This window comes from Microtus oregoni, unplaced genomic scaffold (genome assembly GCF_018167655.1).
Source record: "Microtus oregoni isolate MIOR12 unplaced genomic scaffold, Mior012 000013F_ref0000133, whole genome shotgun sequence".
Taxonomy (NCBI): Eukaryota; Metazoa; Chordata; class Mammalia; order Rodentia; family Cricetidae; genus Microtus; species Microtus oregoni.
The window spans coordinates 20146201-20162456 of NW_024543072.1; the positions used below are offsets into that span (position 1 = coordinate 20146201).

The 16256-nt window shown below is 43.4% G+C and overlaps 1 protein-coding gene across 1 annotated transcript in view; it reads left to right on the plus strand.

Annotated features, from left to right (window-relative positions):
• The window catches only part of LOC121454870 (ubiquitin-conjugating enzyme E2 E2), a 280300-nt gene that overhangs the window by 15166 nt on the left and 248878 nt on the right, over positions 1 to 16256 (plus strand). The window contains exon 3 of the mRNA XM_041662242.1: positions 828 to 878. Within this exon, the coding sequence (XP_041518176.1) occupies positions 828 to 878 (51 nt within the window). The remainder of the gene's footprint in view (positions 1 to 827; positions 879 to 16256) is intronic.

Sequence of the window (16256 nt, forward strand, 5' to 3'; positions counted from 1 at the left end):
CTTTATCAGTTGATTGATCAGCCAGGATGTTTGATTCAACTTAGTGTGTTCAGCTTATTATCCTAAATGGGGGTGTTCTAAGACAAACCAGAAGTGAGAGTTTGTGTTAGAATTCTTACGACTTCTAAATCACACGGCAGCTGTTTGAAATTAAACTCAACATTTTGGTGAATGCTGTTAATTTTTTTCTTATCTGAACCCCCAGTTATGAAGTCCTGCAGTGGATCTAGCCGCTTGCCTATCTCTAGACACTACATAAAATATGGAAAATGGAAAAATTGATTGATTTTGACCCAAATTGAGGAGAGAGTCTTTCTCAGCCTGCCTTTATCTTCCCTTTCATGGCTACCAAGAGTGGATAGAATAAAACCCAGAAAATATACACACGAGGTTTACGCTCTCAGCTTGGGCCACTGAGCTCAGGGCAATGTTAGAGCTTTGGAGTAGAGTGGCAGAGGGGTGGGGGCGTTTGCTGTCTCTTGTACCAGAGCTCTGTTCCCTGAGAGGAGCTAGAGCTGAGAAGGACAATTTTCTGTTTTGGAAAAATAAAAATCCTCATTCTGAGGGTTGATGAAGCCATAGTGTTGCTTCCGTTGTGGAATAATGGCTGGCATGCCATTGGTGGATGGCTTCCTGCTACCCCGAGTATGACCATTTTCAACACGGGGAGAAAGAAAGGGCGATTTTCTTGCAGTAGATGGTACTTCCTGCAGGTTAGTTTCTCATAAATGCGTGGGAATGGGAGACAGATCTGTGCAAGTACAGCCTACTGAAACAGGTTGAGCGTGAAGACGTTTCAACATGATCTTTCTTGTCTTCTTTTAAAGAATTCAGAAGGAGCTTGCAGAGATTACGCTGGACCCCCCTCCGAACTGTAGGTAAGTACTCTGGTTTCATTTCCCTGTCTATTTTGTAGAAGGTGCTTTGAATAAAGAGTGAAGACAGCACGGTGGCTTGGACTTTAAGGAACCGGAGAGCGGGGTAGTGATCGGCTGTGTGCAGAAACTCTCGCAAGCGTGACTGTGCTGGACTGGCATTGTTTACAGTGGGGCTGTGCCCTCGTGAGGTGTTGGCATTACAGGACAGTACATACAATTATCTCCCGTTGGAAGAGATTTCTTGGCCTTAAATGATGTTTGTAATGTCGTAGAATGAAAGTATGGCTAAAATGTTTGTGTTTGATAGTTAACTCAATTTAACTTGTTGGAAATTGATTTTCAAAAGCACCAAAGCTCTCGCGGGGCTTTTTAATGCTTTATATCGTGTCTTTGGTTCTTGGTTGAGCTGAATAGTAATGAGTGGTTTGAGGCAGTAAGAGTGAAATTTTCTTTTAGTGACTGCATTTCCCGTATTTTTTCTGGTCAGTGTTTATTTGGAGGAAATAAAAGTATTTGCCCAGAAGTGAATGATACACAGGTACATGGAGGAAGAAGAGAAAAATAACTTCCTGCCTGTGCTGGTCTCGGGCCAGCATGATAATTGGATGGTGGCTGTTGGCTATTTTAAGCCCTTTATTTTTGCTTTGGCTCATGAGGTCAGTATTGGAACCAGGCCAACATGGAGTTTCCCTGGCTTAAATTGAATGTCTCAAACATTGACGGTGAGAGGGCAGATTAAAAAAGGACAGTGTTTCCCATGTTGATTCAGTACAGTTCTGATCTTGTTTATCTCATTTTCATATGAAAATGAACCTTTTGCCGATGGTCACACGGATGTGTGGGTCCTTGGTGGCTTAGTTTCGTCTGGGAAGAGTTCTGATGAGGCTTATGTTTGCAGTGACTCTGTTTGGTTCTTTACTTAAGCATCATGCACAGTGCACAGAGCTGCAGGGATAATGTTCAAATGCTGTGCACTTAAGTGAGTTTCTTAGTGCTGGATAAGACCATTTACTGTGCGACTCTGACATGCTTGAGACCTAGAGTACAGTTATCTCAGGTGATAGAGACTGACTTGGGGAGAAATTCAGATGGAATTAGATTTAAAGAAAAATTCTTTCTTGGGATACTGTTTGTTTTAATGATGTTACTTTTTTAAAAAAGAAAAAAATAAACTATTTCAGCCTATATATTTGTAACCTTTAAAAAACTAGTTGGTAAATATATAAACTTTATTTTTTTGCTTGAATTATTATGTATTTGATTGATTCATAGTAAATCTGTTCACCTGTATTTCTTTTTATGGTATTGAGGGTAGAACTTGGAGCCTTGGATATGACAGACAAGCTCCCTACCACTGAACTGCATCTCCACCCACTGTTACTTTGAGACAGGATCTCATTATGTATCACACACCGGCTTTGAACCTTTCCTCTCCCTTCCACAGCCTCCTGAGCACCGGGATTGCATGCATGTACCCCTGTGCTCAGATTACCCCAATATAGTTCACTAGAAATGTGGTTAGCGTCTGCAGAAAGAGAAGGATGATGAACTCCGGTTTGCTTTTGTTCAGAGCTGACAATAGCTTTGTGGTTGATGTTTAAAGGATCTGGTGTGCGGACTAAGGACCTAGCTTACGATAATATAGCAAGTGAATGTTTCCTATGTAATGGGGGAGTCCCTCCCTGAGTCTTCATGCAGCTCTCATTTCCAAAGAAATGCTGCAAAGTCTGTCCTTTGGTCAATGGACAGTTTGTAATCAGCTCTCCCAGATGACGCTGCGGGGCATGTTTGGGGCTCTACTTGTTCACTCAGACAGGGAGGGGAGGAGAGTTTGATCTCTGGGTCACCTGGCTGTGTCTGTGGAGGTGTCACTTTGCACACAGTTCACGACTCAGTCTGTCAGGCTAGGTACGGAGGCTCTGGGTTTTGACCCCTATTTTAATGTGATGTCTTAGTTAAAAAACACGAGGAACAGATTGAAGGAACAAATTTTTAGCTATCATGGAGGCCTTGAGTGAAGTAGCTATTCCCCCACTCCAATTTCATATTCAGTGGAGACAGCCATAGTTGTGTGAGCCATTTCCAGAGGAAATTGTCTTGTAGTAGAGTATTGGCTCACTCCATCCATGCAATCTCCCAGTGACCTCTCCAGTAGTTCTTCAATAGAGCGCCCACAAGTGATTTAACAGGCTAAATTATTTTATGTAGGAAAAACACATTTGCACGTGTTAAATTTTCTTTGCATGTTTTACTCTTGAGAAAGGTAAAAATAAAATACATGGTTTTTTTTGGGGGGGTGTCTGTGTTTGTTTTTTAAGGTGGGTTAATTTTTCCTTTATCAGTTTTCTTTTGTGTACATCAGAGTGTAAATGTTTAGAGTGTAAATGTTTCTAAGCAGTCAGCTGCATTATGTGTCCAAGAAAAGGTTTCCGCTCATAGAATCTGCCTGTGGGGTCATAGCTAGAGGAAATTCTCCATCCCTTCTGAATTAAAATGTGTATGAGGTGTGAGATCGGAGCTGAACTGCAGTTGTGAATTACCCACACCATTTGTTAAAGACAGGGCCTTGCTGCTGAGTTGTCTCTTTCTCTGCCTTTCTCTCACCGTTTTCTAAGTTTCTGGACAAACTAATGGATTCCATCATGGCTTTCTCTTGCATACATGCTGTTATACTTTGTTCTAACTTGTCCCTCTCTCCTGCTTGCCCCTCCTGTGACCCTTGCCCCTCCCAGTGGTTCCTTTTCTCTCTTGAGTCCTCCCTCCTGCTCTCTACCACATAGATCTCTTTATGTTCTCTCACCAAAATATTTCCCCACTGTCTTCAGGAGTCCCTCTTTTTTTTTTTTTTTGATGGCCTGCATACATGCATGTGCATGGACACAAACACACACACACACACACACAGAGTTTTAAATCTAGGTTCTACATGTGAGAGAACACCTGGTCTTTGAGTCTGTACACATTGCTTGACAAAATAATTTCCAGTTCCATCTATTTCCCTGCAGATGTTATGATTTCGTTTCTCTTTATAGCTGAGTAACATTCCATTGCGTGTAGGTGCCACACTTTTGTTACCCACTCATCTGGGTGATGGACATCAGGATCAAACCTCAGTAAAGAGCCATGCGCGTCCCTCTGGTGTGTCACTTTGAAGTTCTTTGGTGATACTCTAGTGGCCCAGATGGCTTATATGGCAGTTCTAGCTGTGTTTTTTGAGGAACCTCCATACTGATTTTCCATATTGGCTACACCAGTTTACCCTCCCACCAGTAGTGAACAGGGTTCCCTCCCCTCATACTCTCTGGCAATTGTTTTCAAAGTAATAGTCATTCTGCCTAGAGTGACTGGGATCTCAGAGCAGTTCTAATTTGCATTTCCCCCCTAACTAATTGTGTATTTGACACCTTTTTTCAAGCGTTTATTGGCCATTGTATTTCTTCTTTTGAGAAATGTATTTTCAGCATACTAGCCTGTTTATTAATTGGATGGTTTGTTCTTTAATTTTTGCTGTTCTTTATATATTCTAAATATTAATTCTCTGTCTGATGTGTATTTGGCAGAATTTTTTCTCATTCTATAGGCCATCTCTTTACTCTGAAGATCTTTCCTTAGTAATCCCACTTGCCAATCCTTGGAATTATTTCCTGTGCTTCTGATGAATTATCTTGACACCCCTGTTGGGAATCACTGTGTTGTAAACATGAAGATTTATTGCTGAACTCTCTGTTCTTTCTGTACGTGTGTGTGTGTGTGTGTGTGTGTGTGTGTGTGTGTGTGTGTGGCTTTCTTATGCCAGTACCACACATTCTGGTTAATGTGTCTTTTGTGAGCGTGAACCGGACTGTGTCCATCCTCCAGCTGGCATGCTTCTCCTTATCTCTCCCCATTGTTCAGGTTTTCTTAGCTGTCACCTCTTCTGTGGCACTGACCCACTGTAGTGATGAAGAGAGTAAGTTAGTAGAGGAAAACAGGATGTTCTAAATCATTGTTATTGAAACAGTATGAAGGGAAGGTATTCGTGTGTGTGTATGTATGTGTTTAGGTGTATGCATGAGTGGGTATGTATGTTTCTTCAAACCGTATTGTAGCACGCACTGGAAATCCGATTTCCAGTAAGTAGGATTCTTCTGTGCCTGTCTGTGTGGTGGTGTCTTAGGGAGAGTACCCAGTTCAGAAGTCTTGTTGGCCTCACAGCTTCTTTCCCTTCTGGTTGGTCGCTGTAAGAGCAGAATAACAGTCTGTGGATGTGGAAGAATGGTTGTACGAGATATTTATTCTTTTTATTGCTTGGAACTTAAGCACCTTGCTCAGAGTTACACAGACAAAAGCAGATGATTTGAATTTAATAGATTCAAGTGTTTTTAAAATGTTTTTTATTCTTTGAACATTTCATTCGTTTCTATGATGTATATTGACCACATCTATCTACTACCACACCTCCAACTCTTCCCAGTACCCCTGCCCCACCTCCTTCCCAGCTGTGTGTTCTCTTTTATTTTGTGATTATTAATAACCCTGAGTCCTGTTACTCCTGCACATAAGCACATGGGTGTGTGCCCATCCAACATACCAGCGACCACATCCCAAAGGAGAGTGACTCCCTCAGCAGTCACCAGCCGCAGGTAGCCCCTCTGATAGGAGTGTGGCCCTTCCCCATCCCTGGTGCAGTGCAGATACCATAGCTCCTGTGATGTGATGCATCCTGCAGCTACCTCATGTCCAGGAGTCCACATCCCACAGCTCTCCTCCCCAGCCGCTGTTGTTTCTTTCTGGAGTTCCCTGAGCCTTGGGAGGTTGATGGAGAGGACCATCTACAGTGGTGGACTCGGAGTTATTATCTTCAGCATTGTGACCAGTTAGAAGACAGCATTACTCCTTCAAGAAGAAAATTCTTTAACCAAGGTTTAGAGTGGCGGGGCTCTGTGGCTCTGTGGCTCTGAACATCTAGCATAGTGTTGACCACGTGATCACTAAGCAGAACAAGTGTGTTCTCCCTTCTCTCCCCCACCCAGACCCGTGATCACCTCAGTCAAAAGCATTTATATTCCTTTAGGACAGTGGTCCTCAACCTATGGGAGGGACCCCTTGGGAAGGGAGCATATCAGGTATTTACATTACAATTTATAACAGTAGCAAAATTAAAGTTGCGAAGTAGCCATAAGTAATTTTATGGTTGGGGTGACCACAACGTGAGGAACTGTATTTAAGGGTCACAGGATTAGGAAGGTTGAGAACCACTGCTGTAAGCATTTCCATTTATACCCTTGTTCTTCACCTTCCTTTTGGTTTTGAAGGTAACCCGCCATTGCTGGCAGAAATGCATGTCCTCTTCTCTTTTACCTTTGCCTCAGGGTGACTTCTCAGCCAAGACACAGCCAGCACATGGCCTTGCAGGGCGGTCATGGGTACATGTGCTGCCCCTTACCACAGCCTGACAACTGGTGGATCAGAAATCCTTGCCTCTCAGAGTTGTGTTTGCTCATGGTTTCTTCCCAGCAGCAGAAACTTCAATGAACCGGGCAAATTCAGGAAGCATTATTGTTTCTATAAAGTCACCAGAAAAATTTCTTGCTGTTTTATTTAAAAATGTTATTTTTCAAGTCATTCTTTAGACAGTATTTATCTTCTGATAGAAATGCTGCATGGTAAAAGGACTTCAGTGACCATTGCCATTGTAGTTTCTTTGTTTTGATTTTTGTTGCTTTTAGAACATATCAGAACATGCATGGAAAACATATTAAGTAATCATGCTGGGATTGCATTAAATAATGACTGTAGAACATTTTATTATTTAGTGTGCTCACACATATACCTGGGTATTATTTCAGGTTTATTGCTTAACTACTTCAGATATAAAGTGCCATATTACTTTGTAATATGCAGTGTTTGAACTTCCAGAGTGCTTTGTGTTTTAGTTAAAACTGAAAACTATTTTTGTGTCTCTAAATTATTTCCTTACAGTGATTATTATAGTTCACCAATTTTAATTTTTTTAATCAACTGATCATTAATCAACTTGAAGACAGAGCTTCTTGTTGGCACATTTTAAGAACCGTACAAATTTTGATTTTTGCATTTATGTTATTAAAACTTTTTTTTGGACTGTTTTATACAATCCAAATTTACTTAAATTGTAAAATTGAATAATGTGGTATCTTTACAGGTGTATCCAGGGCTTTATTTGTGGACAGTCAGTAAATTATTCTAAAATGTCTCTGTGCTGATTGGTTTCTGTGAACTTGACAGAAGCTAGAGTCACCTGGGAAGAGAGAACTTGAGTGGCAGGCTGGCCACAGGCAGTTTCCGACCTGAGAGGGCCCAGCTGCTCACAGTGCCACCCTGGCAGTGAGCCTGGGCTGCCTAAGAAAGCAAACTGAGCTGGCCAGTAAGCAGCGTGCCTCTGTGGTCCCTGCTTCAGTTTCTGCCTCCAGGTTCCTACCTTGAGCTCCCTTTCTGGCTTCCCTCAGTGATGGACTTGTAAGCCACATAAACCCTTTCCTCTCCCAAGTTGGGTTTGGTTATGTGTGGTTTCATGTCAGCAACAGAAATGTAACTAGAACAGTCTCATCGAGCCAGGCAAATCCATAAGCTAGACTCCATCTTCTGTTGTACCCACAGGAGGATTCTGTATGCTTTTAACTATGTGAGAGAAGAATTTGGTTATAATTTGAAATGACCGAAAGAAAAGGACTAATCCTCATGCAAGGGCCCCCGCCTCGACCTACACCCCTTTCCCAGAGCTCTTTTGCTACCTGTGTCCTGATGTTTGGGGTTCAGCCGTTTTACACGTGCTGCCCACTTGGGCAAGAGATCCTTTACTTATCTGCTGTTTCAAATCTTTGTGTGCAGATGATTCTCAGGATGAATGGGAAACAGGGAGGTGTGATTCCTTATCGCGAGGAGCTGGCAGGCGTGGGATGCTTTCTAGCCTTGGTGGCAATGGGCGTGCTTTATCGGCGTTTTCCCATTTAATCTTTATGAGGGTCAGCTGATGTTGATATTAGTTTTAGACACAGTTTTACAGATGGGAAGACAGTCCCTAAGGACACCTACCAAGTGACAGACCTAGGATTTCGTCCTTGGTGTTTCTGACATCTGAACTTTTGCTGTGAGGGCTCACTTGGCTGTTTCCATAGAATTGCCATGTTACAATGCGCTCTCGTTCACCTTAGAACTGTGTGATTTGCATCCTGGTTCAGAGTAGAATGACCTGAGAACCATAAGCAGTGATCTAGAAGGTGATGGTTGAAGCTGAAAGCATTGAAGTGTCAGTCCAGAGCTGGCCCAGGTTTCTGGGAAGCCGCAGGACTGTTCATGGCTTCAGCAGTGGCCATTCTGGTATGAGGCTGAAGTTTGCCCGCACATAGAACCCAGCATGGACAGGCTTTGGAGGTCTGCAGGAGGACTCAGAATGGACAAGTAGCCTGGAGAGAAAAAGGATAAGCTTGTATTTTAAGAGCATGAAAACAAAGACATTAAATTAACTACTATGTTAAATTGTTGTCAAATCCCTTAGACATTGCTAGTGTTGATGTACTAGGTTGTTTTGCTTTTCAAGGATGTCTTAATATAGTGAACCAAACTTTGTGTGTTTTACTGTAAAATTGTACATTTTGGGACTATTCCAGTAGCCTCCACTATCCCTGGGTAGCTTTAGTTTTATATTATGTTGCTCAAGAATTTCACACTTCTTCCTGAAGACAGATGGATCCTCAGGTCCACACTACAGTTAGCAGATTCATTCTGTTCCTGATCTACATCAGTGGGAACTTAACTCACTGTGTAGATATGGTGGAAAGAGGGAACATTTAAAAAGCACTATGTTTTCATCAACTGTGAGCCCCAAATAGAGTTCCAATAATATTTTAATGGACAGTCTTTTGAATATAAAATTTAGAGTTTATTTGTCAAATACGTAAGTATAAGTGTGTTAAAAACAATTTACTGCATCTCAAAATGATCATTTGGTAGCTGTGCTTGCTAGTTTTATGTTAACTCCACACACGGCAGAGCCATTTGGGAAGAGGGAACCTCAGCTGAGAAAATGCCCACCAGCCTGGCCTGTGGGCAAGGCTGTGGTTTACTTTCTTCACTAATGATTGATGTGGGAGGGCCCAGCTTACTGTGGGTGGTGCCACCATGGGCTGGTGGTCCCGGGTGCTGTAAGAAAGCACTGAGCAAGCCATGAGGAGCAGGCCAGTAAGAAACATCCCTCCATGGGCCATGCAGCAGTTCTGGCCTCCAGGTTTCTGTCATGACTTCCTTCAGAGACGGAGTGTGACCTGACACCTGTGAGGTGAAATAAGCTCTCTCTTCCACAGTTGCTTCTGGTCACGGTGTGTGACCTAACAGTGGAAACCCTAACTAAAAAAGTAGTTATCTAAAATCAATGTTTTGCCATCTTCAAGTCATGTGTGGCCAGATGCATCCACCTTTTAAGAAGAAAGCCATCGGACGGTTGTCAGATGTTTGAGCTTGCTGGGATGTGGGTTAGTGGGATGGCTAACTGAGAGAATGTATGAATAGAGAAAGCTTGTTCTCCGGCTCACAGTATTCTGTTGTTTTTCAGTTTGCCATTGTTTTAAGCAGTGCTGTGTTTTCAGTTTGTGGCTTGTCACATAGGAAAGTCTGAGTCAGTTCAAGGTGGTATTGGGGACTAGGAGTAGCAAAGTAAAATTCTATCTGTGCAGGAATGTGTAAGGTGGTAACATGTTCAGAAAACCACCTGTACTGGCAGTAGTGAGCAGGACAAGATCTAGAAGGTAATTTTGAGATCAGTAGTCATTTAACATTAAGTACAGTGTTAGGTGCTGGTATTCAGTTATAAAGGAGACACAGGTACCTAAGCCTCTATGGAGTTTATGTTTCAGCCATGAAGACTGACCAGGAATTGTTTCAGAACAAGACAAAAATGAAAAGCTGCCTTTTAAGGGAAGGGGAGGAGTAAACAGATCTCATGGTTGCTGTGAAGAACAAGCGATGGGTTTCAGGGTAGGATTCTGTTTCTGGTTGGATTGGAGAGGCACTTACCAGAGATTGTTCTTAAAGTAAGAATTCAAAAAAGAAGGGATAGAGGACTATAAATGATAATGTTTGTGTGCCAGAGTCCTAATGCAAACACAGACACAGCATAGCCACAGCCACGGTACAGCCACAGCCATAGCCATGGTACAGCCACACCTATGACACAGACACAGACATAGTAACAGCACAGACACAGACAACACAGACACAGCACAGACACAGTACAGACACAGACATAGTAACAACAGCACAGACACTGACAACACAGCACAGACACAGACACAGCACAGCACAGACACAGTACAGACACAGACATAGTAACAACAGCACAGACACAGACAACACAGCACAGACACAGACACAGGAACAGCACAGCACAGACACAGACAACACAGCACAGACACAGACACAGCACAGACACAGTACAGACACAGACATAGTAACAACAGCACAGACACAGTACAGACACAGACATAGTAACAACAGCACAGACACAGACAACACAGCACAGACACAGACACAGACAGAGATACAGCACAGACACAGGATCTGCAAGGCAGGTGCCAGGATCCAGACTGCTCAAGTCTCATCTGTGAATGCTGTATGGCCCATCGACTTGTGTGCCCATCTTTGTGTCACTTACAATGTCCAGTATGGTATCAGTGCTCTCTGTGTAGTGGTTGTACTGTCTTGCTTAGGGATGATGACAAGCAGAAGAGCCTCTCCTTTCAGAGCATATGTATCCTCCACCCCCTGATTATTTTCTTAGGTGATTGAATGCACAGGTGCCTAGAGAGGACCAACTCTCCATGCCATAGTGTTCAGGATGTGGGAAGAAGTCTGGTGTGGCTGGGTCAGAGGGTTGTGAGGAATGTCAGGATGCTCCAGAGAGGTGTGGAGAGTGTCAGGGTGCTCCAGAGGGGTGCAGGGAGAGTCAGGGTGCTCCAGAGAGGTGTGGGGAGTGTCAGGGTGCACCAGAGGGGTGCAGGGAGTGTCAGGGTGCTCCAGAGGGGTGCAGGGAGTGTCAGGGTGCTCCAGAGAGGTGTGGAGAGTGTCAGGGTGCTCCAGAGAGGTGCAGGGAGTGTCAGGGTGCTTCAGAGGGGTGCAGGGAGTGTCAGGGTGCACCAGAGGGGTGTGGAGAGTGTCAGGGTGCTCCAGAGGGGTGCAGGGAGTGTCAGGGTGCTCCAGAGGGGTGCAGGGAGTGTCAGGGTGCTCCAGAGAGGTGTGGAGAGTGTCAGGGTGCTCCAGAGAGGTGCAGGGAGTGTCAGGGTGCACCAGAGGGGTGTGGAGAGTGTCAGGGTGCTCCAGAGGGGTGTGGAGAGTGTCAGGGTGCTCCAGAGGGGTGTGGAGAGTGTCAGGGTGCTTCAGAGGGGTGCAGGGAGTGTCAGGGTGCTCCAGAGGGGTGCAGGGAGTGTCAGGGTGCTCCAGAGAGGTGTGGGGAGTGTCAGGGTGCACCAGAGGGGTGCAGGGAGTGTCAGGGTGCACCCTGGGCAGCACCACCCACAATGGACTGGGCCCTCCCCCATCGATCACTAATTAAGAAACTGCCATACAGCCAGATCTTATGGAGGCGTTTTCTCAATTGAATTTACCTCCTTTCAGATAACTCTAGCTGTGTCAAATTGACAAAAAAGAAATAGACAAACAAACAAAACAAAACAAAAAACCCATCAAACCACACAAATGACAAAACTAGCCAGCACAACAACCATGGGACAGGAGGAACTCCAGGGCAGACTGCTGTGAGCCTGAGACTGAGTACACAGGTCTTAGTGAAGACCCCTAAAGTTCTCCACGAATTAAATGTTTAAGTAGCTAGTAAAGCAAAATGCCACCACAAGTGCTCGCTGTCCTCAGCTGTCTGCTTGCATTGACATTTCAGGAATAGCTGCTTTCATGTTGTCTTATTCAGGCAGATTCTATAAATGGATTTGGGAGGGGAAGCTTTTATAGTGGGAAACAGAGCTGTCCATCTGAATGCCGACCAATCAGGCTCGCAAGCCTAGGAATGCTTTTAAGAGCTCACAGATCATTCCGTGCTGTGAATGGAACAGACAGAACCAGTTGGGCATATATCATTATTATAGTCTCTCTCTAATGAAGTGTTTTCCCCTCCACAGAAATCATTGCTAGTGGCCTGTCAGTTTGTGCATGGCTGGCTCTCATCTCTTGAACACAAAGTTAAGTGAGGCCTCATCACTCCAAGAAGGAGCTACTGGGAACGTTCTAACCACAGAATAGTAGAGTCTCCCTTAAAGCCAGGCTGGCTTAAGTCTGCTCTCAGACATGGCCCGTGGCCTGGGGGCTGCAGGTCTCTCTGGTCTCAGTCCTGCTTGCTGCAAAGACTGAGCAGAGTCATGAAGTCTCTTTACACTGGCGCTCAAGTGTGGCCTTTGCTCCACTCAGACATCAAGGCCTGCCTTAAGCAGCACATGCTTTAATAGTGAAAACTCAGGGTACCCATGGCACCTGCTATTATGAGGTAGAGGCACTATTACACAGTGGTGGCTTCTCCAGAGACTGGATAGGCTGATTCTGTCTGTAACCTCCTGGTCTAGAGATGCAACTTCTCGGGACTCAGTTTCTTTGTCAAGCCCCATCGGGTGTCTTGAGGATCACATAAGTTAATGCACACACTTTTTAATTGGGGTATTGCTTATAACGTATGAATGCATGCACTTTCTGATGAAGGCATATGCACGTATTCATGCTCTTAATGTAACATTGTGTGTATAAAAGACATACTCTTTCCCACATTGCCCTGGTCAAGAAGGCCGACATGCTTTGCTCTAAGAAGGTAAGCATAAAAGTCACCATCTTGTTCCTTGACCATGACCCTCAGTTGTCACTATCAAACCATAGAGGTTTTGTGTTTGTCATCTGTATGTGGATATCTTATCGGGTGCCCTGATAATAATAAAAGGAAGATGACTAGAACATTCTTTAGGCAGAATTTACTGTTGTGTTATATAATTTACTATTAACTCAGTAGACTTTTTTCATGTTTAGAAAACTCATTAATTGAGGTTATGCTTATTGTCAGCTGAATTCCTTTCTGGGAATGTAATTATGCTCTCCGTGAGCATACTTTGCTTTCTTACAAGTTTGTGAGTTGTTCGGGTCTAATGTCTCTTAGCAGAATCAGAAGGTTAGGGAATTTTAAAAGTATAAGCTCCTGTTTAAGCAAACACACACACACACACACACACACACACACACACACACACACACTATATTTACAAAGCAGATCCTTGGTTTATTCGTTGATATTTCTTGAGAAGGTGAGCTTAAGTTAATTTTTAAGCTTGCATTTAACTTCCTAAGGGGAAAAAGATATATTTTTAAAAAACTCTTTCAGTTACTTTTTGATGACACAGCTCAGTGAGCAACACAATATTCCATGTTCCTGGGTTACCTGACATTTCATGGCTGTGGAGATGTGGAGGTAGTGTGGGAGGTAACCTCTAGACGTAATTGTTATACTAGGAGGGCCGTATTTGAAACAATTAGAAAAATCATTGGAAAGCATACAGATGTGTGTTATAGTAGTAAAATAATTTTGTTTATTTACTGAAAACCTAGTGGACATTTTCTTTTCATTGGTGTCAAAACCTTTGGGCTTCAGTTCAAGATCTGTCACTGCAAGGCTCAGCAAGTGCTTGTGCCCTGCTTATGTCAGAGGTGAACTACGATAACGGATATCCATGGAAGCACAGTTAAATAGAAATATGTCTTCATATTTTTGGATGGAGGATGCATGGTAGCAATGAAAAGGGACAGAACAGCAAATTTTGCTGGAATAACTGGGGACCCCAGCTTGAGCTGTGAAGGGGAGGTGGTACTTTCTCCTCTGGGGAAAAGAAGGTTCCTTTAATTACTATGTAGGATTAATAAGACCATTGGGGAAGGTGGACAGCAGATCCAGTGCCTTTTTGGAAGATGAAGTGTTTTCTGTGGGTACATTTGTTAAACAACGAAAATATACCAAGTTCTCAACTTTTATATTTTTTTCATTTAAGATGTGTTTTTAAAATGAGTTACACTGTCTTCCTTTAGCAGTCTCATGTGTATAGCATCTTTCTTGCCTGTTTAGGACTGTGTTGTGAACTTCAGTAATGATCTGTCATCTGTTGATCAATCTTGGAAATACTTAGTTATTGAAGGTCATGGGGCTTTGCCCTAAGTCCTAAAAAGGGACCTCACACAGCTGTAATTTGGAAACCAAAGGATCCAAACTCATATAATCAACCTTTTAAAGTGTCCAATTTAGTGTTTCATTGCTAACAAGATGTATAGCTGTCATTACTGTTGCTTCCAAAACATTTTCCTCATCACAGACAGAAGCTCTGTTACTTCACCCCCACCCCAGCAGTCATGCCTTCTTTAACTTAGTATAATGTAAGCATTCAGTTTTGTAATGAATGCTAAATAATTAGGTGAGGGAGACGTCTCAGTTAGGAGTTTCTGTTATGATGAAACATGATCTTTTGGTGAGAAAAGGGTTTATTTCAGCCTACAGTTCTACATCACCAGCCACCATGGAAGGCCATAGGACAGGAACTCAAGCAGGGTAGGAACCTGGAGGCAGCAGCTGAAGCAGAGACCACGTGGAAGGGTGCTGCTTCCTGATTTGCCCCCCATGGCTTGCCTGGTCTGCTTTCTTATAATGTCCAGGACCACCTGCCCAGGTGTGGCAGCGACCCCAGTGAGCTGGGGCTACCCACATCAGTTGTTAAGAAAATGTTCCACAGGGTGCATCTAATGAGGCATTTTATCAGCTGAGGTCCCCTCATCCCAAATGAGTCTAGCTTGTATCACGTTGACACAGAACTAGCCAGCACAGGAAGAAAGGCTGAAATGAGAGAAGGTAGAGAGAGGTAAGGTAAGATTAAGTTATAATCAGCAAATACTAAGGATGGCATTGTACCAAGTGTGCCAGGCGCTGTGCCAAGTTTACCAGGTGATAAGCAGAGGAGCGTAAAGGGCATGCTGGGGCATGGAGTAGTTCAGAACTGCCCAGGGTATCAAGGGCCAGGATTGATCCCTACCACTGTAAATGAATGAATGAATGAATGAAGAAATAATTGACACGTTAAATAATAATAATATAATAAAGGCCAGCTGACTTTTTCTTTGGTTGGTAATTTAGATTTTGAGTACAAGAGGTCGTTTGCCTTCTTTACGTTGAGAGTTATAGAATGAACTCTGAAGGGGATCTAGGAAACAGAAAATCAGCTTTTGTGAGAACAGTTAACCTTGTCTGTTTTGAGGCAGAAGCTCAGGGGGTGTAGGCTGGCCTGAGTTTTACAGTTCTCTGTCTCAGCCTGCCAGGGTCCCTATGCTCCATACCCCACCCTCCCCCAGCTGCCTTTCTAGCCGTCTTTGACTTTTCATTTTGAGATAGGGTCTCACTGAATTACTCAAGCTGGCCTTGAACATAGTTCGTATGTTAGGCGGGCCTTAAACTTGTGATCATCTGTACCAAACTTTATTTTTTGGGGGCCATTAACCAGTCCCCAAATCATGACATGGAGACTTACAAGTTTTGAAAGTTTTGCCTTGGCTTATGCTTGGCTAGCTTTTTTTTTTCTCCTTTAACTTAAATTAACTTGTTTCTCCTCATCAACATTTTGCCTTGGGGCTTTTACCTTTCATTCTATATGTCCTCTTTCTGCTGGCTGGAAGCTGCCTGGCTGGCCTCAGGCATCTCCGTTTCTTTCTCCCTCATTCTCTCCTCTCTTTTTCTCATTTTTCTTGGAGTCTAGATTTTTCTTCCTAGTCTCTCTGCCCACCAGCTTGCGCTATCCATCTCCTGCCTAGCTACTAGCCATTCAGCTTTTTATTACACCAGTCAGGTGCCTTAGGTAGGCAAGGTGAAACAGCAACATATCTGTACATAATTAAACAAATACAGCATAACTAAATGTAACACATCTTTGCTCAGTTAAAATAACATTCCACAACAATCCTCCTGAGTGAGCCAACTAGCTGAGATTACAGTTCTGTGCCACCAGATCTAACTTTCTGTATCTTTTAAAGTACATGTTGTACAGAGAAGTTTCTGTCCCAAAAGCTGCTCTAAAATAACCAACATGGAGACTAAATAATAATTGTAGATGCTCAGCCAGTAGCTCAGGCTTGTTACTAACTAGCTCTTACAACTTAAATTAACCCATTTCTATTAATCTATGCATTGCCACGTGGCTCACGGTTTTACCTTTCATCCAGCATGTCTTGCTCCCTCTGCATTTCCTGGTGATTTCCCTGACTCTTCCCTTGTTCCCAGAATTCTCAGTTTGGCTGTTCCGTCTATACTTCCTCCCTGGCTACTAGCCAGTCAGTTCTTTATTAACC